The following is a 20,000-nucleotide window of genomic DNA, read 5'->3' as shown; positions in this document are numbered from 1 at the left end:
GATTACTGTGTGTGATACATGAAATGTGATATGAATGCTGTTTTTATATGTTATACTCTTATTTTCTCCCAAGCGCAAGACAAATTCTTCTATGAAAATTGAAGCCAATAAAATTTGAGTTGAGTTGAGTTGAGTTGAGTTGAGTTGAGTTGGGAAGCGTGAAAATCAAGCTATTGTCTTTCCCTTCCTCCGAGCAAAAATGAACTTTTTTTAATTTTTTAATTTTTTTTATTTTTTACCCCACTTTGCATGCAGGCTGCTTCAGCCCTTCCTTGTTTTCTTCTCTCTTTTTTCTTTCCTTTCTTTTATTTTTTTTCCCTTTTTTTTTTTTTTTTTTTCTTGTAAATAGGCGGTGAGCATCCTTTTTCATTCGTCGCGATATAACCTTCGTGGCATTAAGTCTCAGGGCTTGGAAACATGAATACACGCAGGGGACAAAAAAAGGGTAGCGCCGTATACTGTATGGCAGCTCGCTTTCCCCAGAGAGAAAGCAGCCCGAATTTCTGTGAGGTTACCCTCATGGACTATATACAATCTTATCCTCCTCCTTATACTGGTTGAAAACGACGTTAAACACCAAATAAAGTAAAGTATCCTTCTTCATTGGTCTTTTTTCTTCTTTTTAACTCCAACATAGAGGTATATTACACTCACGAGACATGGACATTTTCTCTTTACAATGGAAATATTCCTTATATTTACAAATCAAATTTTCTACTTAATATTTGAAACTGAAAAATTACAAACACTGATCCCCGACAAGTTGTCTTTCTAAAAATACTAACACACATGTTCCCAATTAAAAGCAAACGAACTTTTAGTTCCACCCCATAGTGAATAATCTACACAAGCAAACAACCCGTCCCCCCTCCCCTCCCCCCCCCCCCCCCCCCCCGTCCTGGGAAAAAAGTAAATAACACATACATAAACAAATAAAGACATAGATACATAAATAAATAATCAATAGATAAACAAATAACTACATGAACACATACATAAACACATCAATTCATAAATACATACATAACAAATGATATATATTGATTAAGAGAACAAATACAATACATACAAACATACATACTAATAACAACAGTTAAAATGTAGAAATGGATAAGTAGTTGTATTAATGTGTTTTCCATATCACTTTACAAAGTCAACGCTTAGAAACGTCCCACAGTTTCCAACAACAAAAATACATACAAACATGCATATCAATAACAACAGTTGAACTATAGAAATGGATACGTAGTTGCATTAATGTGTTTTCCATATCACTTTACAAATTGCAACGCTTAGAAACGTCCCACACTTTCCAAGCAATGAGAGCCAGGCCCGCAAAGAAAAACATCACTCCAAATACACCGGCTCCTGCAGAATTGCTTGCAGTGTAGGAGGCAGCAAAGCAAATTCCAGAAAACAAAGCAACCCCAGCAAGAGCGTGAGGCAAATAGGTTAACCAAAGTGGCTTAGGTGCTGGTAAAGGAAGTTTTGTTTCTGTGACATTCTTGTCCAAGAAGTTGATCAGCTTCTCTCCCTGTTCATCTGCGTTTTTGGCCTGTTGAGACACAATGCAGATTTGAATGGATCAGTATGAAGAGTAAAACACACACAGCACAGTACACAAACAAAGACAACGTTACAAAAATAAATGGGTTAAGGCCACATACCTTCAAAGTATCGATTACAATTACATAACACATTATTATTAGTATTAGTAGTATTATTAGTATTATTAGTAGTATTATTAGTAGTATTAGTATTATTATTAGTATTATTATTAGTATTATTATTAGTATTATTGAAGAAACATGTCCATGTTTGTGTAAAATGAAAATGGATATTAAAGCTTTCTAATCTTATTTTATCTTATCTTATCTTATCTTATTATATCCATTTAACGTAATTGTTCTCGTCTTCTTTTTCTGCGTTCGACTGGCCATATAAAAAGAAAGAGAAAGAACAGATTGTACGAACACAAAGTAAACGTTAATTAACTCAAAACTAAACGGAACAAAGCGAAGAGATGAAAAAGCAAAAACACAAGTGCACGTTTTACCTTGGTATTGTCCGAGACGTACCCCCAAAAAAGATGTGTTTGAATTGTTTTAATAGAGACCACGATTTTTAACGAGTGGGAAAAGACATGAACTGTCAACGTGTTTACTGGTATGGACCTACACAAGACTGGTTTTGATACCGAGACCACTATTTAGACTGAGAATTGAAATAACTTGCATCGGTTACATCGGGTTTTGGGCTATTATGAAACAATAACCAACCAACCTTGTTGTTGAACATGAAGTATCGTTGCCCAGCATCTCTGAGGACACTGATCAGTTCAGGACAGACTGTCTTCAGCTCCTCTGCTATGGGTTTGTCCTGACAGTCCCCAAAGGTGAAGGCCACCACCAGCCTGCTTTGCAGTGAATTGTCGCCCCACAGCCTCTGAATCTGTCGGTAGATGGCGTGCTCTTCTGCTGTGTACCTGGAAAAAATAATCAGGTAGAAAGCAATGTAATAGCTAAATTCTGTGTTTACTTGGGTCACAAGCATCCTACTCAACTCCTCCCATTGCATGCTAACGGCGCAGGGGGAATAACCCGGCCACAAAACACACTTTTTAGGATATATCCAAGTGTGGCTGTCAGTTTGATTGTATATATTCTTGAAAATATCAGATTTGAGTCAGAAAGGGCCGAACAGTGAGTACGTTACAAGTTACATGAATAAAAACATGTATAATAAACTGATGAATACAACTGAACATTAAATAAAACATTAAAATAAGATAAATTAAACAAATAACACTCCAAAAGCATGCACACATAAAACACATGCTTAAGAAAATAAATATAATGGTAAATCAACAAATCAATCAATCAGTTTAAAAACAAAACCACACACACAAAAAGGCATATGTGACCCTCCACCACGAAATGAGTCGCATGTCACCTCGCGCGGTTCTGCGCTAGGCTTAATATAAGTCCGGGGAGTGTCTGGTAACAGTGTGAGGGTCACCTTAGTCACAGGCTTATAACTCAAACAGTGTTTGCTCTTTTCTAAAACGGTTTTCACCACTGGATAGAGCATAAAACACTCTGTAGGAAAATGTACAAATATGAAAATCATGCAAAGGTGACATGCGACACATTTCGTGGTGGAGGGTCACATATTTAAGCTAAAGAGCTGCCTGCCCCCACCTGACATCACAACGGACAGTAAGGAGAACTGCCGTGGGGTAGGGGTGAGTTTCCTCTCTCCACCTGCTGACTTCTGCCTGCCTCTGTTCCGGGGTCATGTCCAGGTTGGTTACATCAGGTGTGTCCACTACCTGAGGCAGAAATTAAAGTTCATGGGTAAGGTGAACTGTAACACTAGAACTTTGTGCAACAGGTTCTGCAATATGTGACCCTCCACCACGAACTGAGTCGCATGTCACCTCGCGCGGTTCTGCGCTATGCTTAATATAAGTCCTGGGAGTGTCTGGTAACAGTGTGATGGTCACCTTAGTCACAGGCTTATAACTCAAACAGTTTCGCTCTTTTCTAAAACCGTTTTTACCACTGGATAGAGCATACAAAAACTCTCTAGGATAATATAAAAATATGAAAATCATGCAAAGGTGGCATGCGACTCATTCCGTGGTGGAGGGTCACATATTATGTTTATCAATCAATCAATCAATCAATCAATGAGGCTTATATCGCGCATATTCCGTGGGTACAGTTCTAGGCGCTCTGCAGTGATGCCGTGTGAGATGAAATTTTATACGGCCAGTAGATCGCAGCCAATTTCGGCGCATATTTACCTTTCACGGCCTATTATTCCAAGTCACACGGGTATAGGTAGACAATTATTAACTGTGCTTAAGCAATTTTGCCAGGAAAGACCCTTTTGTCAATCGTGGGATCTTTAACGTGCACACCCAATGTAGTGTACACGGGGGGAGGGTTCGGACACCGAAGAGAGTCTGCACACAAAGTTGACTCTGTGAAATAAATTTCCGCCGAACCTGGGATCGAACTCACGCTGACAGCGGCCAACTGAATACAAATCCAGCGCGCTACCAACTGAGCTATATCCCCGCCCCGTTTATTAAGGTACCTTTCTTCTCGTGTAAACACTCCAGTGTCAATCCATCACCCCCGTGTAAACAATCATGGCCACCACCATAGAACTGTTCAGGCTTAATCATGGGACAAAATCGGTCATCAATATCGACACATACCAGCTGTCTACAGGGTGGCTACATAGCCAGTGCACAGTGAAAACCCGAATCACTTTCACAGGTTGACACCGGTATTTTGTCATATGGAAGGAGGCACGTACAAGCTAGATCAGATATATGCTGAGTTACAAGGTGACCCATACCATTTTATTTTGTTTAAACAGCAACATCAGCAACAACAAAAACACCGCAACACGGTGGCCTAGTGGTAAGGCGTCTGCCCAGTGATCGGGAGGTCGTGGGTTCGAACCCCGGCCGGATCATACCTAGGACTTTAAAATGGGCAATCTAGTGGCTGCTCCGTCTGGCATTATGGGGTTAGTGCTAGGACTGGTTGGTCCGGTGTCAGAATAATGTGACTGGGTGAGACATGAAGCCTGTGCTGCGATTTCTGTCTTGTGTGTGGCGCACGTTAAATGTCAAAGCAGCACCCAGGGCCGGACTAGGCGAAGAGGAGGGGGGAGGGGGTTGCCAGTGGTGGCCCAGGGGGATGTCCCCCTTGGCGGCAGGGGCGGATCAGTTCATTTTATGGGTGTTTTTTTTCAAAAGTATATTGTGAAGATATGGGTGTGAAGGCGCTTTGCGCCGTCGGCTCGGCGCTTAGCGCCTAGCTTGCTAGGGGGGGGGGGGGGGGGGGCCCGGAAAAAATTGAAAAAAAGGATGCAAAATGGTGCAATCTGGTGCATTCTGAGGATGATAATTACCAGTTTCAGGCAGCAGATTTTGTCACTGATTAATACCCCACAAATTGAAACTCAATGTAAAATAAAGAAATGCATACCTCATTCAATATTTTTATTTTTTGGCTGGGGGGGGGGGGGGGGGTCCGGAAACACTAGAACCCCTCCCCCCCCTCGTTGTGGGGGTCAGGGGGCGAAGCCCCCTGAAGCTGATGGGTAGGTCATATTCTGAGATAGGAAAATGGTCGCTCCTTGCATGAAACGGCATAAAATAAGCAATAATAAAAAAAAATTAAATAAGTAAGGTACATGTTTAGGCTAGGGGGGGTACTACCCCCCCGGTAGTCCGGCCCTGCGGCCACCGCCCTGATATCACCCTTCGTGGTGGACTGGGCGTTAAGCAAACAAACAAACAAACAAACAAACAACAAAAACAACAACACCACCACCACCACCACCACCACAACAACAACAACAACAACAACAACAACACATGTATTTTGTAAGGAATGACCCAATACCCAAAATTCCCCTTTACAAAGCTTTAACAATCCTGAGCTTCAGTGTACCTCTGCCTCCTTTAGGCCCATCCCACTCTCATGCACTAGGTCCATTTCCTTTCATTTTATTTTTATTTCCTTATCTTGATTATGCCAAAGCTAGCAGCAACACGAGTCGCGCTACCAAGGAGTGTGTGTGTTTAGGTGTTATCATCCACCTGCAATAGTAAGGTTTCCGCCAGTTAGGCCAAAAAAAAAATTGTCTGTTTAGGGTAACCCGACCGACCCTATCGATTTGGCGCCGACCCAAAAACTTTTTTTTGATTTCAAAAAAAAAAAAGAAAAAAAAAGAGGTAAAAATGCTAAAAAGAGACATTTGGCGTTTCTTTCTCTCCCTTTCTCTCTGTTTTATTTATACGTTAGTTTTGAAACATGTATTCATCAAATATAAGAAGTGAATTTACAAAAAAAAACAAAAACAAAAAAACCTACCTACCTACCGACCCTACTTTTTTTTGTCATGTTACCCTAAACAGACAATTTTTTTTTGGCCTTATCTCTTTGAGGTTTTGGATGCTTACAGAGTACCGTGCCCTTTGTGGGGGCATCAAACATCGAGGTCACAAGCAGGGTCAATGGGAAGGTCGGCTGGGCGGACAGGAGACTACAATAGGAAGATTTCCGCCAGTTATCTCTCTTTGGGGTTTTGGGTGCTTCGAGAGTACCGTGCCCCTTGCGGGGGCATCAAACATCGAGGTCACAAGCAGGGTCAAGAAGAAGGTCGGCTGGGCGGACAGGAGACTATTATGGCAGAATGATGTGGTGACATCGGAGTGGGACATGGACACCGTCTCCGAGTCTTCACATAGAGTTGACCCGTGTCCGTTCCAGCCCGGATTCGAACCCGTGAACCTAGGAGCACAAGTCCAGTGCTTTACCAACTGAGCTACCTAGCCCTGCAGAATAACTATTCACAAACAGAGAGAAATGTCTACAGACAGTTCGCCACCCAGTCAGCTAGCAAATCCATCAAACCAAGCAAATGTGACCCTCCACCACGAAACGAGTCGCATGTAAGTCCGGGGAGTGTCTTGTAACAGTGTGAGAGTCACCTTCTCAAACAGTTTTTGCTCTTTTCTAAAACGGTTTTCACCACTGGATAGAGCATACACACCTCTTTAAGAACATGTAAAAATATAAAAATTATGCAAAGGTGACATGCGACTCATTCCGTGGTGGAGAGTCACAAAGGATTAATACCCGTAATCTCCGTCCATATCTGCTGACGTCTTCAGAATGAACTGTTTCTGTGGTTGCCGAGAAGCTTCTACCAATTTTGAAGAGTTGTCCACCCGCTATGGTATTGCACACAGAGCTTTTCCCATTGCCAGCCTTGCCTATCACCAGAATCCGATGATCCTTGCTTTCCCCTTTGGTATCTAACAGCAACAGAAAAACACAAAGAACAACAACAGATAAATAGATGAATCAATGAATTAAACAATCCACAAGTCGTCAATCAAATCAATCTATTTAATGGAAGAATACATCTATGCATACACAGAAACAAATGTAAACATTACACAATGTTATATTTTTAACTCTCGTGAGTTTCTTTATTTAGTAGGGCACTTACTGAGGTCGAGGCTTGCCGGGTCAAGCTTGACATCCATTTATTCGACAGGTCTGTTATCGTTTGCCAATATTCAGCATATTATAAATAAATTAGAACTAGTGGTACCCGTGCTACGCACTTTGTGTGCTGCGCATGCGATGTCATTTTGTTGGTTATGTGCTTGTGAAAATGTTGTTTGCACCCCTCCCCCCCCCCCCTCGCACATTATCCCGCATATAATGAATTATATTCTCTTGGTGAAAAATAAAATGTTAACCCTTACACCGGTGCAATTCTGTAACACATGTTACATAGCCACTGGTGAATTAACAGAGAGAAAAATAACAAAAAACAGTCATATAGGTTTTCGCATCAATGGGAGGTAATCGGAACTGACCAAAAAGACTGCGCGACCGCACGCGACTATACAAACAAACAAAATAAAATACAGCAGGTATGACGTTTGCATGAATCCATGATTACGTCTACATGAACAACAGTGATAAAAGTGCGCATCTCTTCCCAGCCGTGCAGCGCTTTGAAAGTTGGAAGCATTAAAATTTAAACGGGTAAAAAGCCATCGTGAAGATACGAAAAAAAGTATGACGTCTAAAATACTTAATGATTCAAACGCATAGTATAACATATGTAATTGACAACATTGTCAACAGAAAATATATACATGGTTCACACACACAATCGAGTGCACACATCCATCCATATTTAAAGTCATGTACACACACATGGCATCAAGCAACACACAATTAAATGACACATATGGAATATGGAAAACGTATAATGGACATGAACATGGCAAGTAATTTACACCGTTACCTACTATAAAATTGATGATATATATATACCACTCACTTGCTATTCGCCTAAAAGCTTGCGGTGTGCTGTGACACATATAAGAAACCAGAAGAAAAAAGGACTTTACTTTGGCGAAAAGAGCATATGCTGCTTATTTTTGTACATAGCTGCTATAACTGTATTTTTTCCGAACACTTACATGTAAAAAACATAGAGATATATCTTACCATTTCACTAAGACAGCCAAAATAACGGTCAAATTAAGGGGAGATCATGATGACGTACATGTCTATGGTTGCACCGGGGGAAAATATTTAGTCGCTGGAACCTATAAGGTATAACACATGTTACATAGCCACTGGTGAATTAACAGAGAGAAAAATAACAAAAAACAGTCATATAGGTTTTCGCATCAATGGGAGGTAATCGGAACTGACCAAAAAGACTGCGCGACCGCACGCGACAATACAAACAAACAAAATAAAATACAGCAGGTATGACGTTTGCATGAATCCATGATTACGTCTACATGAACAACAGTGATAAAAGTGCGCATCTCTTCCCAGCCGTGCAGCGCTTTGAAAGTTGGAAGCATTAAAATTTAAACGGGTAAAAAGCCATCGTGAAGATACGAAAAAAAGTATGACGTCTAAAATACTTAATGATTCAAACGCATAGTATAACATATGTAATTGACAACATTGTCAACAGAAAATATATACATGGTTCACACACACAATCGAGTGCACACATCCATCCATGCTTATTTAAAGTCATGTACACACACACACATGGCATCAAGCAATACACAATTAAATGACACATATGGAATATGGAAAACGTATAATGGACATGAACATGGCAAGTAATTTACACCGTTACCTACTATAAAATTGATGATATATATATACCACTCACTTGCTATTCGCCTAAAAGCTTGCGGTGTGCTGTGACACATATAAGAAACCAGAAGAAAAAAGGACTTTACTTTGGCGAAAAGAGCATATGCTGCTTATTTTTGTACATAGCTGCTATAACTGTATTTTTTCCGAACACTTACATGTAAAAAACATAGAGATATATCTTACCATTTCACTAAGACAGCCAAAATAACGGTCAAATTAAGGGGAGATCATGATGACGTACATGTCTATGGTTGCACCGGGGGAAAATATTTAGTCGCTGGAACCTATAAGGTATAACACATGTTACATAGCCACTGGTGAATTAACAGAGAGAAAAATAACAAAAAACAGTCATATAGGTTTTCGCATCAATGGGAGGTAATCGGAACTGACCAAAAAGACTGCGCGACCGCACGCGACTATACAAACAAACAAAATAAAATACAGCAGGTATGACGTTTGCATGAATCCATGATTACGTCTACATGAACAACAGTGATAAAAGTGCGCATCTCTTCCCAGCCGTGCAGCGCTTTGAAAGTTGGAAGCATTAAAATTTAAACGGGTAAAAAGCCATCGTGAAGATACGAAAAAAAGTATGACGTCTAAAATACTTAATGATTCAAACGCATAGTATAACATATGTAATTGACAACAGAAAATATATACATGGTTCACACACACAATCGAGTGCACACATCCATCCATGCTTAATTAAAGTCATGTACACAAACACACACATACATGGCATCAAGCAATACACAATTAAATGACACATATGGAATATGGAAAACGTATAACGGACATGAACATGGTAAGTAATTTACACCGTTATCTACTATAAAATTGATGATATATATATACCACTCACTTGCTATTCGCCTAAAAGCTTGCGGTGTGCTGTGACACATATAAGAAACCAGAAGAAACAAGTCGCGTAAGGCGAAAATACAATATTTAGTCAAGTAGCTGTCGAACTCACAGAATGAAACTGAACGCAGCAAGACCGTATACTCGTAGCATCGTCACTCCACCGCCCGTGGCAAAGGCAGTGCCCGTGGAATTGACAAGAAGAGCGGGGTATTCGTTGCGCTAAGAAGGATAGCACGCTTTTCTGTACCTCTCTTCGTTTTAACTTTCTGAGCGTGTTTTTAATCCAAACATATCATATCTATATATTTTTGGAATCAGGAACCGACAAGGAATACGATGAAAGTGTTTTTAAATTGATTTCGAAAAAAAAAAATTGATAATAATTTTTATATATTTAATTTTCAGAGCTTGTTTTTAATCCAAATATAACATATTGATATGTTTTTGGAATCAGCAAATGATGGAGAATAAGATAAACGTAAATTTGGATCGTTTTATAAATTTTTAATTTTTTTTACAATTTTCAGATTTTTAATGACCAAAGTCATTAATTAATTTTTAAGCCACCAAGCTGAAATGCAATACCGAACCCCGGGCTTCGTCGAAGAGTACTTGACCAAAATTTCAACCAATTTGGTTGAAAAATGAGGGCGTGACAGTGCCGCCTCAACTTTCACGAAAAGCCGGATATGACGTCATCAAAGACATTTATCCAAAAAATGAAAAAAACGTTCGGGGATTTCATACCCAGGAACTCTCATGTCAAATTTCATAAAGATCGGTCCAGTAGTTTAGTCTGAATCGCTCTACACACACACACACACAGACACACACACAGACACACACACGCACATACACCACGACCCTCGTTTCGATTCCCCCTCGATGTTAAAATATTTAGTCAAAACTTGACTAAATATAAAAAGGACTTTACTTTGGCGAAAAGAGCATATGCTGCTTATTTTTGTACATAGCTGCTATAACTGTATTTTTTCCGAACACTTACATGTAAAAAACATAGAGATATATCTTACCATTTCACTAAGACAGCCAAAATAACGGTCAAATTAAGGGGAGATCATGATGACGTACATGTCTATGGTTGAACCGGGGGAAAATATTTAGTCGCTGGAACCTATAAGGTTATACGGCGACTTATCAGGTGATAATGTTTCGAACTTATCTTTTAAAAATTAAGTAAACAAATCTATGGAATATTTTGGAGTTCCATTAACAGATAAACAGATCTATCTATCTTCTTATTATTTTAGGTTCGTCTGGGGTAGAGAAATAAAACACACAGCTAGGTTCGTCTGAGGTGCGGTCGCGTAGTGTTTAATGTAGTGTTTAGAAGAAGAACCAATCACAGATCTCTTTCGCCGCGATGTCAAAGTTCAGGTCAAAGTTCACTGTTGTCTGCTCAAATTTGCGAGACAAACCTCTTCAAACTTTGTTCGTGGACAAAATTGGAAGTCGGGACCTAGCGGAATCGATTTCCTGGGTCACGTTGGCATAGCAACCGAAGGAGAAGGCACAAATCCGCGCGGTTTGGTCACAGGAATCGAAAAACCACCGAAAATCCTACCAGTATTATATAGTAGATAACACATGTTACCTTCTATGGAAATTAAAAATGCCACGCTTGACCATATTTAAGGAACATGAATTGCAGACAAAGAGTGTAGTAAACTACATTAATAAATACATTCATCTTAAAATACAGTCATGGAAACCCAATTTAATGCGCATAAGGAAACAAATGGCATTCTCCTTCATATCTGCAGTACACAGGTCGAATGTTTGTTCCTATTGTTTATGCTATGGGATTCTGTCGTTGTCTCACTTTGTCTTTGCCATTATCTGTGGATACTACTGTCACAGTAACTGTCTGCCTGCAAGTTTGTTCGTCTGTCCGTCAGTCTGTTTATGTGCCTAGCCTGTGTGTCTGCTGATGTTTGTCGGTCTGTCTGTCTGAGACTGACTCTCTGTCTCTCTCTCTATTTCTCTGTCTCTGTCTCTCTTTCTCTCTCTCTCTCCTTCCCCCCCTCTCTCTCTCTCTCTCTCTCTCTCTCTCTCTCTCTCTATTTTGCTCAAAACATCCACACACACACACAAGCACACATGTACGCGCGCGCACACACACACACACACACACAGACACCACAAATTACACACACACACCACAAGTTACACACACACACACACACACACACACACACACACACACACACACACACACACATACACACACACCACACGTCACACACACACACACACACACACGCGCGCGCACACACACACGCGCGCGCGCACACACACGCAACCCACTTAACCAGGAAAATACAAACAAAGCACAAAACACGTACAACTCATAAACAAACATACACATCGGCCGCGTATTCACGCGCACTCAGGCAAACTAAATTGTCAATTACTCATTTCAGGTGCCCCGGCTCCAGACATGAAGGTAGTCAGATTCTGATTCTGGAAATAAATAACATAAGAATTAAACTTTAACTAGAGAGAGGGAGAGAGAGAGAGAGAGAGAGAGAGAGAGAGAGAGAGAGAGAGAGAGAGAGAGAGAGAGAGAGAGAGAGAGAGAGAGAAAGAGAGAGAGAGAAAGAGAGAGAGAGAGAGAGAGAGAGAGAGAGAGAGAGAAAGAGAGAGAGACAGAGACAGAGAGAGACAGTGAGAGACAGTGAGAGACAGAGAAAGAGAGACGGAGACAGAGAGAGAGAGAGAGAAAGAGAGAGAGAGAGAGAAACAGAGAGAGACAGAGACAGAGACAGAGACAGAGAGAAACAGAGAGACAGACAGAGAGAGAAAGAGAGACAGACAGAGAGATAGAGAGAGATAGAGAGAGAGAGAGAGAGAGTCATAGAAGCAATTCAGAGACAGAGAGATAGAGACAAAGGCAGTGGCACATATCGTTCATCCAGATAACCACTTTATACAGTTTTCAGTCACACAGAGAAAAAAGCATTCTTAGAACAAATATTCCTCACGAATTGGATTTAATGGAGGGTGTAGAGAACATTGACAAAGAGGTTTGAAAGGCCTGATTTATCCCCCCCCCCCCCCCCAAACATATTCCGCTAGTTACAAACACCTGTGTTTCAATCGATTGTTTAGAGCCTGCTATGGCAGTTCCAGAATTTCTGAGTAAGACCGCATCGATCGAGTTGAACACCGGCAGACTCGACGAAAATAACACATGACAACAACATGCACAATTCTTAAAGAACCCTAATAACTAGTACAATCTGTCACAGAATAGAATAGTATTGCATTCATGAACTTACCGATGCGTTTGAGAAACTCCAAAAAATCCGTCTTAGCACTCTCTATAAAAAAAAATATTCTGCTATTTGTGACGAGCGCTAATTTCTCATCTAATATCCGACACAATGTTAACTTTCCTACTGTACCAATGTGCAGTTAGCTTGTACGCAAACCTCATTCGATAAGACGTACAGATGTGCGTGGGAGAAACACAAGTATAAGTGGGATTTCAAAGAAAACGAAACCAAAATAGTCCACTTACATAACTCAAGACTGAAGTCCAGGGGGAAGCTGTTTCTCTCACAACCGGACGAGTCTAGTCATGACAAAAACCCACCTATCTGAGTGTGGTATGTTACACATGTGTTGTCTACCTGCTTTACTAAGGAGAATCAAACTAACACATTCCACGTACGCTTAGGCTATCAATTTGCTCGAGTCAATCGGAAGTTGTTTCATAAACAAGCAAAACACAGACTTGTCAGAAAAGCACATCGCTGAGTTTGTGTGTGTTATGGGTTCTGTTGTGTCAACCTGTTATATTTACGAGGACGAAATCAACATATTTCAATTATGCATAGACTACTCAAGACTGGAGGCTATAGAATGTTGTATGACAAATAAGAGAAACAGTCTATTCATCAAACCACACACAGTCGGTTGAACCTGTTCTTTTCATCAAAATTGTTTAACTGTCAGGAATTATAAGCAGAGCGAGCAGGTTGCGTCTGTATATGTTATAGTCTAGTCAGACTAGCAAACCGCTAAGCTAACTTTGTCACAGGTAGGTCAACAGTCGAGTCAAGCTGTTCTTGCTGGTAGAAGAGTTACACAGTCAGAGAGTAGAACACAGAAGTGTTTAAAGACCGTAACAGTCTAGTCAAAACAGCATACAGCTGACATTGTTCTGTTTTGAGTCGTTTCAACCTGTCCTTGTCAGCAAGACACTCTTTAGTAAAAAGGAACAGGGTGGGGACTCATTGCCCCGCATTTGTATTGAAAACCAGCGCATAAAGCGAGAATGTGCATAGACGTCTGTGTCATTGAATGATAAAGGCTCTTCATAGCGTGGTGTGTGCTAGTAAGTGTCACATACACGTTGTGAAAGGCCTTTGAAGGAGCGAGGACACAAGTAGTGACGATCACAGACAGACAGACAGACAGACTAACACACACACACACACACACACACACACACACACACCCACACACACACACATACGTACACACACACACGCACACATACACACACACACACAACCACAACCACACACACACACACACACACACATACACACAACCACATACACACACACACACGCACGCAGACACACACACGCACACACGCACATACACAGACACACACACACACACACACACACACACACACACACACACGCGCAAGCACACACATATAACACACACACATACCACACACACACACACACACACACACACACACACACACACACACACACACACGAATTAAATAATCATGACCACTTAAAAAGACAAAACATCGTCCAGTCGATTGTAGAAAATGAGTATTAGAATAGACTAAGAATTATGTTATAAATTAAAGGGAAATAAGTCACTCGTAGCAATCGATTATTCTGATCGAAGTTGACTGCCCTTTTATATAAATCATGTAAGATGTGTGTGTGTGTGTGTGTGTGTGTGTGTGTGTGTTGGGGGGTGGGTTGGTGTTTGAGTTCTTGTTAGTGCGTGTTTCAATGAGAATGAAGATGCCTGTGTGAGTGCAGGTTTGTGTTTTTGTGCTAAAAAAACGATCTTATTTTCTGACGCTCTGAAAAAACCTAATAAGATGACCTACGAACACACACACACACACACACACACACACACACACACACACACACACACACACACACACACACACACACACACACACACACACACACACACACACACACACACACACACACACATTTTAACTTTCATTTGGTAAAATAAAATAACTGCGCACATGATACAATGTATGGCAGAAAATATTTAATGAGGACATACTGCTAGCTGCTAAAATGTTGGGCAACTCATTACAAAAACACTTTCATTCTACAAACCAATAGTCACAGTTTAGCAGATGCAACATATGAAGATAAGAAATCATATAAAAAGAAAAAAACCAGTTCACATATAAGAATGACACAGAGAAGCGTTAAAATCCACAGGCCTGTGTGCATTCCTTGCTTCAGGCAAACACACGTTTAGTTCTAGCCAGCGCTGTCTCTCTTACACAAATGATTTCTTGTGAATTCCCTGCACGAGAACCCCCCCCCCCCCCCCGAAGGTTAATTTAATACATGAATAAATAGATTATTGAATGGATTGAATATGAATACCAAAATAAATACCTACATACATCCATTTTAATAACACAAATACAACTGAAATGAATTAGTAAAGTTGCATATTTTAACAATCTTTTTTGTATGCTTCACTTCACATAGTCAACCCTTGAAAACGTCCCACACTTTCCAAGCAATGAGAGCCAGGCCCGCAAAGAAAAACATCACTGCAGATACACTATCCTCTGCGGAATTGCTTGCATCGTACCTGGCAGCAAAGTCAATGCCAGCAAACAATGCTGCTCCAGTAAGAGCGTGAGGCAAATAGGTTAACCACAACGGCTCAGGTTCTGTGAGATTATCTTCCAAGAAGTTGATCAGCTGTTCTCCTTGTTCATCCGAGTGTTTGTCCTTTTGAGAGATAAAAATACATCGTGTGATTTTGATTCCAGAATAGTAGATTGCAAACCAAAAAATGAGTTTACGAAAACATAGTCTACAGCAAAAAAAGGCGATAACGTAGAGACGAAAACAAAGATACACATATGTATTGTTATGAGCAAACTATCTTTATACTGCAGAAGTACTTTGCAAGTATTAATTCACTTATCATGAAGAACAATTCGGAGAACATATTTAGTTTAATGCTTATCATTACGTGTCAATAACGTGTAAGACGGTTATCAAACATACGGGCCATGTCTTGCTTCAGGAGCAAGCCTATCAAATCATGTAAACAACATTCATGTTATAATTATTTTAAAAACATGTTTGTTTAATCTTTAATTGCGCTCGACTGGGAATTTTAAAAGACATAGAACGAAAACAATATCAACAACAAACAAAACAATGCGTTATACTAACATGGTATGAAACAAAACAAAATATAATAATAGAACGCAATGACCACAAATGCAAATCTTGATTTTGTCGCGAAAATTCCAGGTCATTAGTGTTTCGTTTTTACTTTTTTAAAGGAAATCAAGATGTTGTATACGTGACAAAAGACATGATCTGTTTAGAACCTACTACATTATTACTGTGATGCACGATATGCCTGAACGAACCTACGGAAGTCTTCACAACCGAGACCGCCCTTTAAACTGATAAATGAACACAACTTAACGCTCATAAGAAAGGACCGGCACGGTTGGCCTAGTGGTAAGGCGTCCGCCCCGTGATCGGGAGGTCGTGGGTTCGAACCCCGGCCGGGTCATAACTAAGACTTTAAAATTGGCAATCTAGTGGCTGCTCCGCCTGGCGTCTGGCATTATGGGGTTAGTACTACTGGTTGGTCTGGTGTCAGAATAATGTGACTGGGTGAGACGTGAAGCCTGTGCTGCGACTTCTGTCTTGTGTGTGGCGCACGTTATATGTCAAAGCAGCACTGCCCTGATATGGCCCTTCGTGGTCGGCTGGGCGTTAAGCAAACAAACAAACAAACAAACAAACAAAAGCTCATAAGAAAAATACCCAACTCAGTGTTAGGCATGTGTGAAGTGAGACTGCAGGGGAAGCTACTGGAAGGGTATCTGGCATGTGTTAGAGAGTACAAACTATCAGACCATCGGAAACCATTGCCACGGTAACCTGAGCAAAACTGCCGATATCGTTGTTTTTTTAGTTGGGCACTTTTTTTTGTGATACAGGAAGACTTGTGTGGAAACTGCGAAGGTATGCACATGCTTTTGGGGAGTTGTTTTCCAGTTGTGTTGATTGGAAATGTTGCCGTCAGCTTTTTATCTCACGTTTATCCCGTAGTGACAGCTCAAGATAGGCAGTTTGCAGCTTATAACTAAAATGAGATAGGCCGAAACCAAAGAAGGTTGTTTGCGTTTTTCTCAAACCATTAACACACTGACATAGGCAATTATCGTATGAGCGTGACGACAACTTGCATCAGTCCCCGATAGCTACATCAGTTGTGGGAACGTCAAAAAACACATAACCAACCTTGTTATTGAACATGAAGTATCGTTGCCCAGCAACTCTCAGGACACTGATCAGTTCAGGACAGACTGTCTTCAGCTCCTCTGCTATGGGTTTGTCCTGACAGTCCCCAAAGGTGAAGGCCACCACCAGTCTACTTTGGAGCGAGTTGTCGCCCCACAGCCTCTGAATCTGTCGGTAGATGGCGTGCTCTTCCGCTGTATATCTACACGATGAAGAAACAAGTCGCGGAAGTAAAATAAAAAGATCTAGTCAGTCGGTATCAAGCTCACCACAACACCAAAAACCAGTCATCGCCGAGACTACAGTTAGATTGTCTCGGCTAACCATACCGGAAGACCGAGACGGTTCACGCTCGTCTCCGCGAAGCATGTGATGTAATACTTATTGAACATATGTTTGTTTTATTTTTAGCACACCTTTAGAGTAACATGGCATTTAGTTTTGAAGTCAGGAGAAGATGATGAGTATGATGCTATTGTAATTACAACAGTATAGTGAGCTAACTTATACACTACTTTTTGTTCAGCTTCCGAGCATAAATGCAATTCCATTTTCTGGACTTCGTGGAAGATTGCTTGACTAAAATGTCAATCAATAACATTTAGAAAAAAACACACACAAAAAACCATACAAACACAGATATAATTATGCACACACATATTTGTATTTTATTTCAAAGCATGCACACATGAATTAAGCATACAAGAGTATGAGTAGGTGCATTGATAAATGCATTAATAAATCAACCAATTAATCAATCAATTTGAATAAGAAATCTAAAGCAATCATCAATCAATTAATAAATCAGTCATTAGATAAATAAAACAAATACAAAACATACAAACAAAAAAATAAAAATAAAAATACATACATAAATAAATACATACATAAACATATGAATAAATACATGATATGTCTTCACGCACCTGACATCACAGCGGATAGTAAGGAGAACTGCCGTGGGGTAGGGGTGAGTTTCTTCTCTCCACCTGTTCACTTCTGCCTGCCTCTGTTCCGGGGTCATGTCCAAGCTGGTCACATCAGGAGTGTCCACAACCTGCGGCACAAGGTAACTTGAGTGAGGCGTCAATGTTGAGGGGTATTGTGATGTGACAGGGGAGGCTACCGCTCCTTTCACAGCAGACTCTGCACCCGAGTTGTTGGCCTTTAAAGTCAACACCGGTGTATTGTAGAATTCTGTTTGTGATAGGGTCTGGTGGTTTCCGATTGTCTGTATGTTCATGGAAGCCTTCGGGTTTGCATAACAGTTTTTATGGGGCTAAGAAATTAGCCCTAATATTTTCAAACCTGTTTGATTGCACTTCGCTTCCCGAGGTGATCGTAGTGTTTATGGATTGCTTTGAAACTGTTCGAATATTTTGCCAATAATACTAAACATACTTCGAGTGAAATGTTGGATTGTTCCAGGATTTGTTCAGATGTTACGTAATGTTCCGAAAAAAAGCGTGTTTAAACCCGTCATGGGATTGTTCACATTCGTGGAAGGGGTACTGTCTGAGAAGTCTGTTTTTTGAAATCAAAGCGAGGGGCATTGTCACACCGAGTGAACCTGCTGCCTTCAATGAACAAGTTCATGGTTTACAGGCATCTATCACATTTAACTGTCGCCGTGGGGTGTCGCTACAGTCGTCAGAGCAGAGTCAAAAACACACCAAACCTGCAGCTGGTTGAAGCAGTCCGCATATATGACCCTCCACCACGAAATGAGTCGCATGTCACCTTTGCATGATTTTCATATTTGTACATTTTCCTGAAGAGTTTTGTATGCTCTACCCAGTGGTGAAAACCATTTTAGAAAAGAGCGACAACTGTTGGAGTTATAAGCCTGTGACTAAGGTGACCCTCACACTGTTACCAGACACTCCCCGGACTTATATTAAGCCTAGCGCAGAACCGCGCGAGGTGACATGCGACTCATTTCGTGGTGGAAGGTCACATTTGTCATCAGAGTAGAAGAAAACAACACTTTCTTCTTAACCCATTGTCTCCCAGGTACGGATATATCCGTACACACAGTCACTTTAGTCGCTTCTTGTAACGTGGATCTAACGCCTGCATTCCATCGTGTTGATACACAGTTACACAGTTACTACAATTCTGAGTGACCTGCTGCAGCACAGATGGTCTCGGCTAAAAAAAAAAACTTGGTCAAAATAGGTGGGGTAGAAAGTGTCAAACAAACAAAGTTAAAAAAGGAATCATTCGTCAGTTTACTGCTGTCTTGGGCAAAGGTGTTACGCTGATAACCAACCCAGTCATTGTATGTTCCGGTGCTGCCACTGATATTAACGGGGATCCTTTGTGTTCGGACCAATGCCAACAGAACAGGTTCCCACTGCAGCAGTTAGAATATGTGACCCTCCACCACGAAATGAGTCGCCTGTCACCTCACGCGGTTCTGCGCTAGGCTCAATATAAGTCCGGGGAGTGTCTGGTAACAGTGTGAGGGTCACCTTAGTCACAGGCTTATAACTCAAACAGTTTTTGCTCTTTTCTAAAACGGGTTTCACCACTGGATAGAGCATAAAAAACTCTTTAGGAAAATGTAAAAAATATGAAAATCATGCAAAGGTGACATGCGACTCATTTCGCGGTGGAGGATCACAATGACCTGTCAGTTGTGTCATGCTGTGTTGGTACATTGTCACTGCTGTCACCAGGGACTGGACATTCTTCTTTATCCCCCATCCCAATCTATCTTCCATTACAAAATGTGACAGCACCGTCAAAATCAAATATACACCATATAGGTACTCGCAAGTCCTTAACACAGAGAAAAACCCCAAAACCCCACAGATGAGCCACCACCACCTCCACACCC

The 20,000-nt window shown here is 40.8% G+C and overlaps 2 protein-coding genes across 5 annotated transcripts in view; both read right to left on the bottom strand.

Annotated features, from left to right (window-relative positions):
• Positions 1–899: 899 nt before the first annotated feature.
• On the bottom strand, positions 900–13,715 carry LOC138972761 (GTPase IMAP family member 9-like). 3 transcript variants are annotated; one of them, XM_070345437.1, is made up of 6 exons: positions 13,070–13,715; positions 12,050–12,098; positions 6,669–6,847; positions 3,201–3,331; positions 2,284–2,485; positions 900–1,555 (listed from the first exon to the last, which is right to left on the bottom strand). In XM_070345437.1, the coding sequence occupies exons 2-6, from the start codon at positions 12,075–12,077 to the stop codon at positions 1,277–1,279; spliced, it is 819 nt and encodes a 272-aa protein (XP_070201538.1). In that variant the 5' UTR covers positions 12,078–12,098; positions 13,070–13,715; the 3' UTR covers positions 900–1,276. The 3 variants fall into 3 exon arrangements, with proteins under 3 accessions (XP_070201538.1, XP_070201536.1, XP_070201537.1); XM_070345435.1 differs by having other exon boundaries at positions 13,159–13,711; XM_070345436.1 differs by lacking the exon at positions 13,070–13,715 and adding an exon at positions 12,917–13,063.
• A 1,172-nt stretch (positions 13,716–14,887) lies between these two features.
• LOC138972760 (GTPase IMAP family member 9-like) overlaps positions 14,888–20,000 on the bottom strand; it is a 10,107-nt gene continuing 4,994 nt past the window's right edge. For both annotated transcript variants that reach the window (XM_070345434.1, XM_070345433.1), the window contains exons 4-6: positions 18,085–18,215; positions 17,159–17,360; positions 14,888–15,616 (exon numbers count right to left, since the gene is read on the bottom strand). In XM_070345434.1, coding sequence (XP_070201535.1) covers positions 15,368–15,616; positions 17,159–17,360; positions 18,085–18,215 — 582 coding nt within the window. In that variant the 3' untranslated portion in view covers positions 14,888–15,367. The remainder of the gene's footprint in view (positions 15,617–17,158; positions 17,361–18,084; positions 18,216–20,000) is intronic.

This window comes from Littorina saxatilis, linkage group LG8 (genome assembly GCF_037325665.1).
Source record: "Littorina saxatilis isolate snail1 linkage group LG8, US_GU_Lsax_2.0, whole genome shotgun sequence".
Taxonomy (NCBI): domain Eukaryota; kingdom Metazoa; phylum Mollusca; class Gastropoda; order Littorinimorpha; family Littorinidae; genus Littorina; species Littorina saxatilis.
This window is presented reverse-complemented; position numbering and strand designations above follow the sequence as displayed.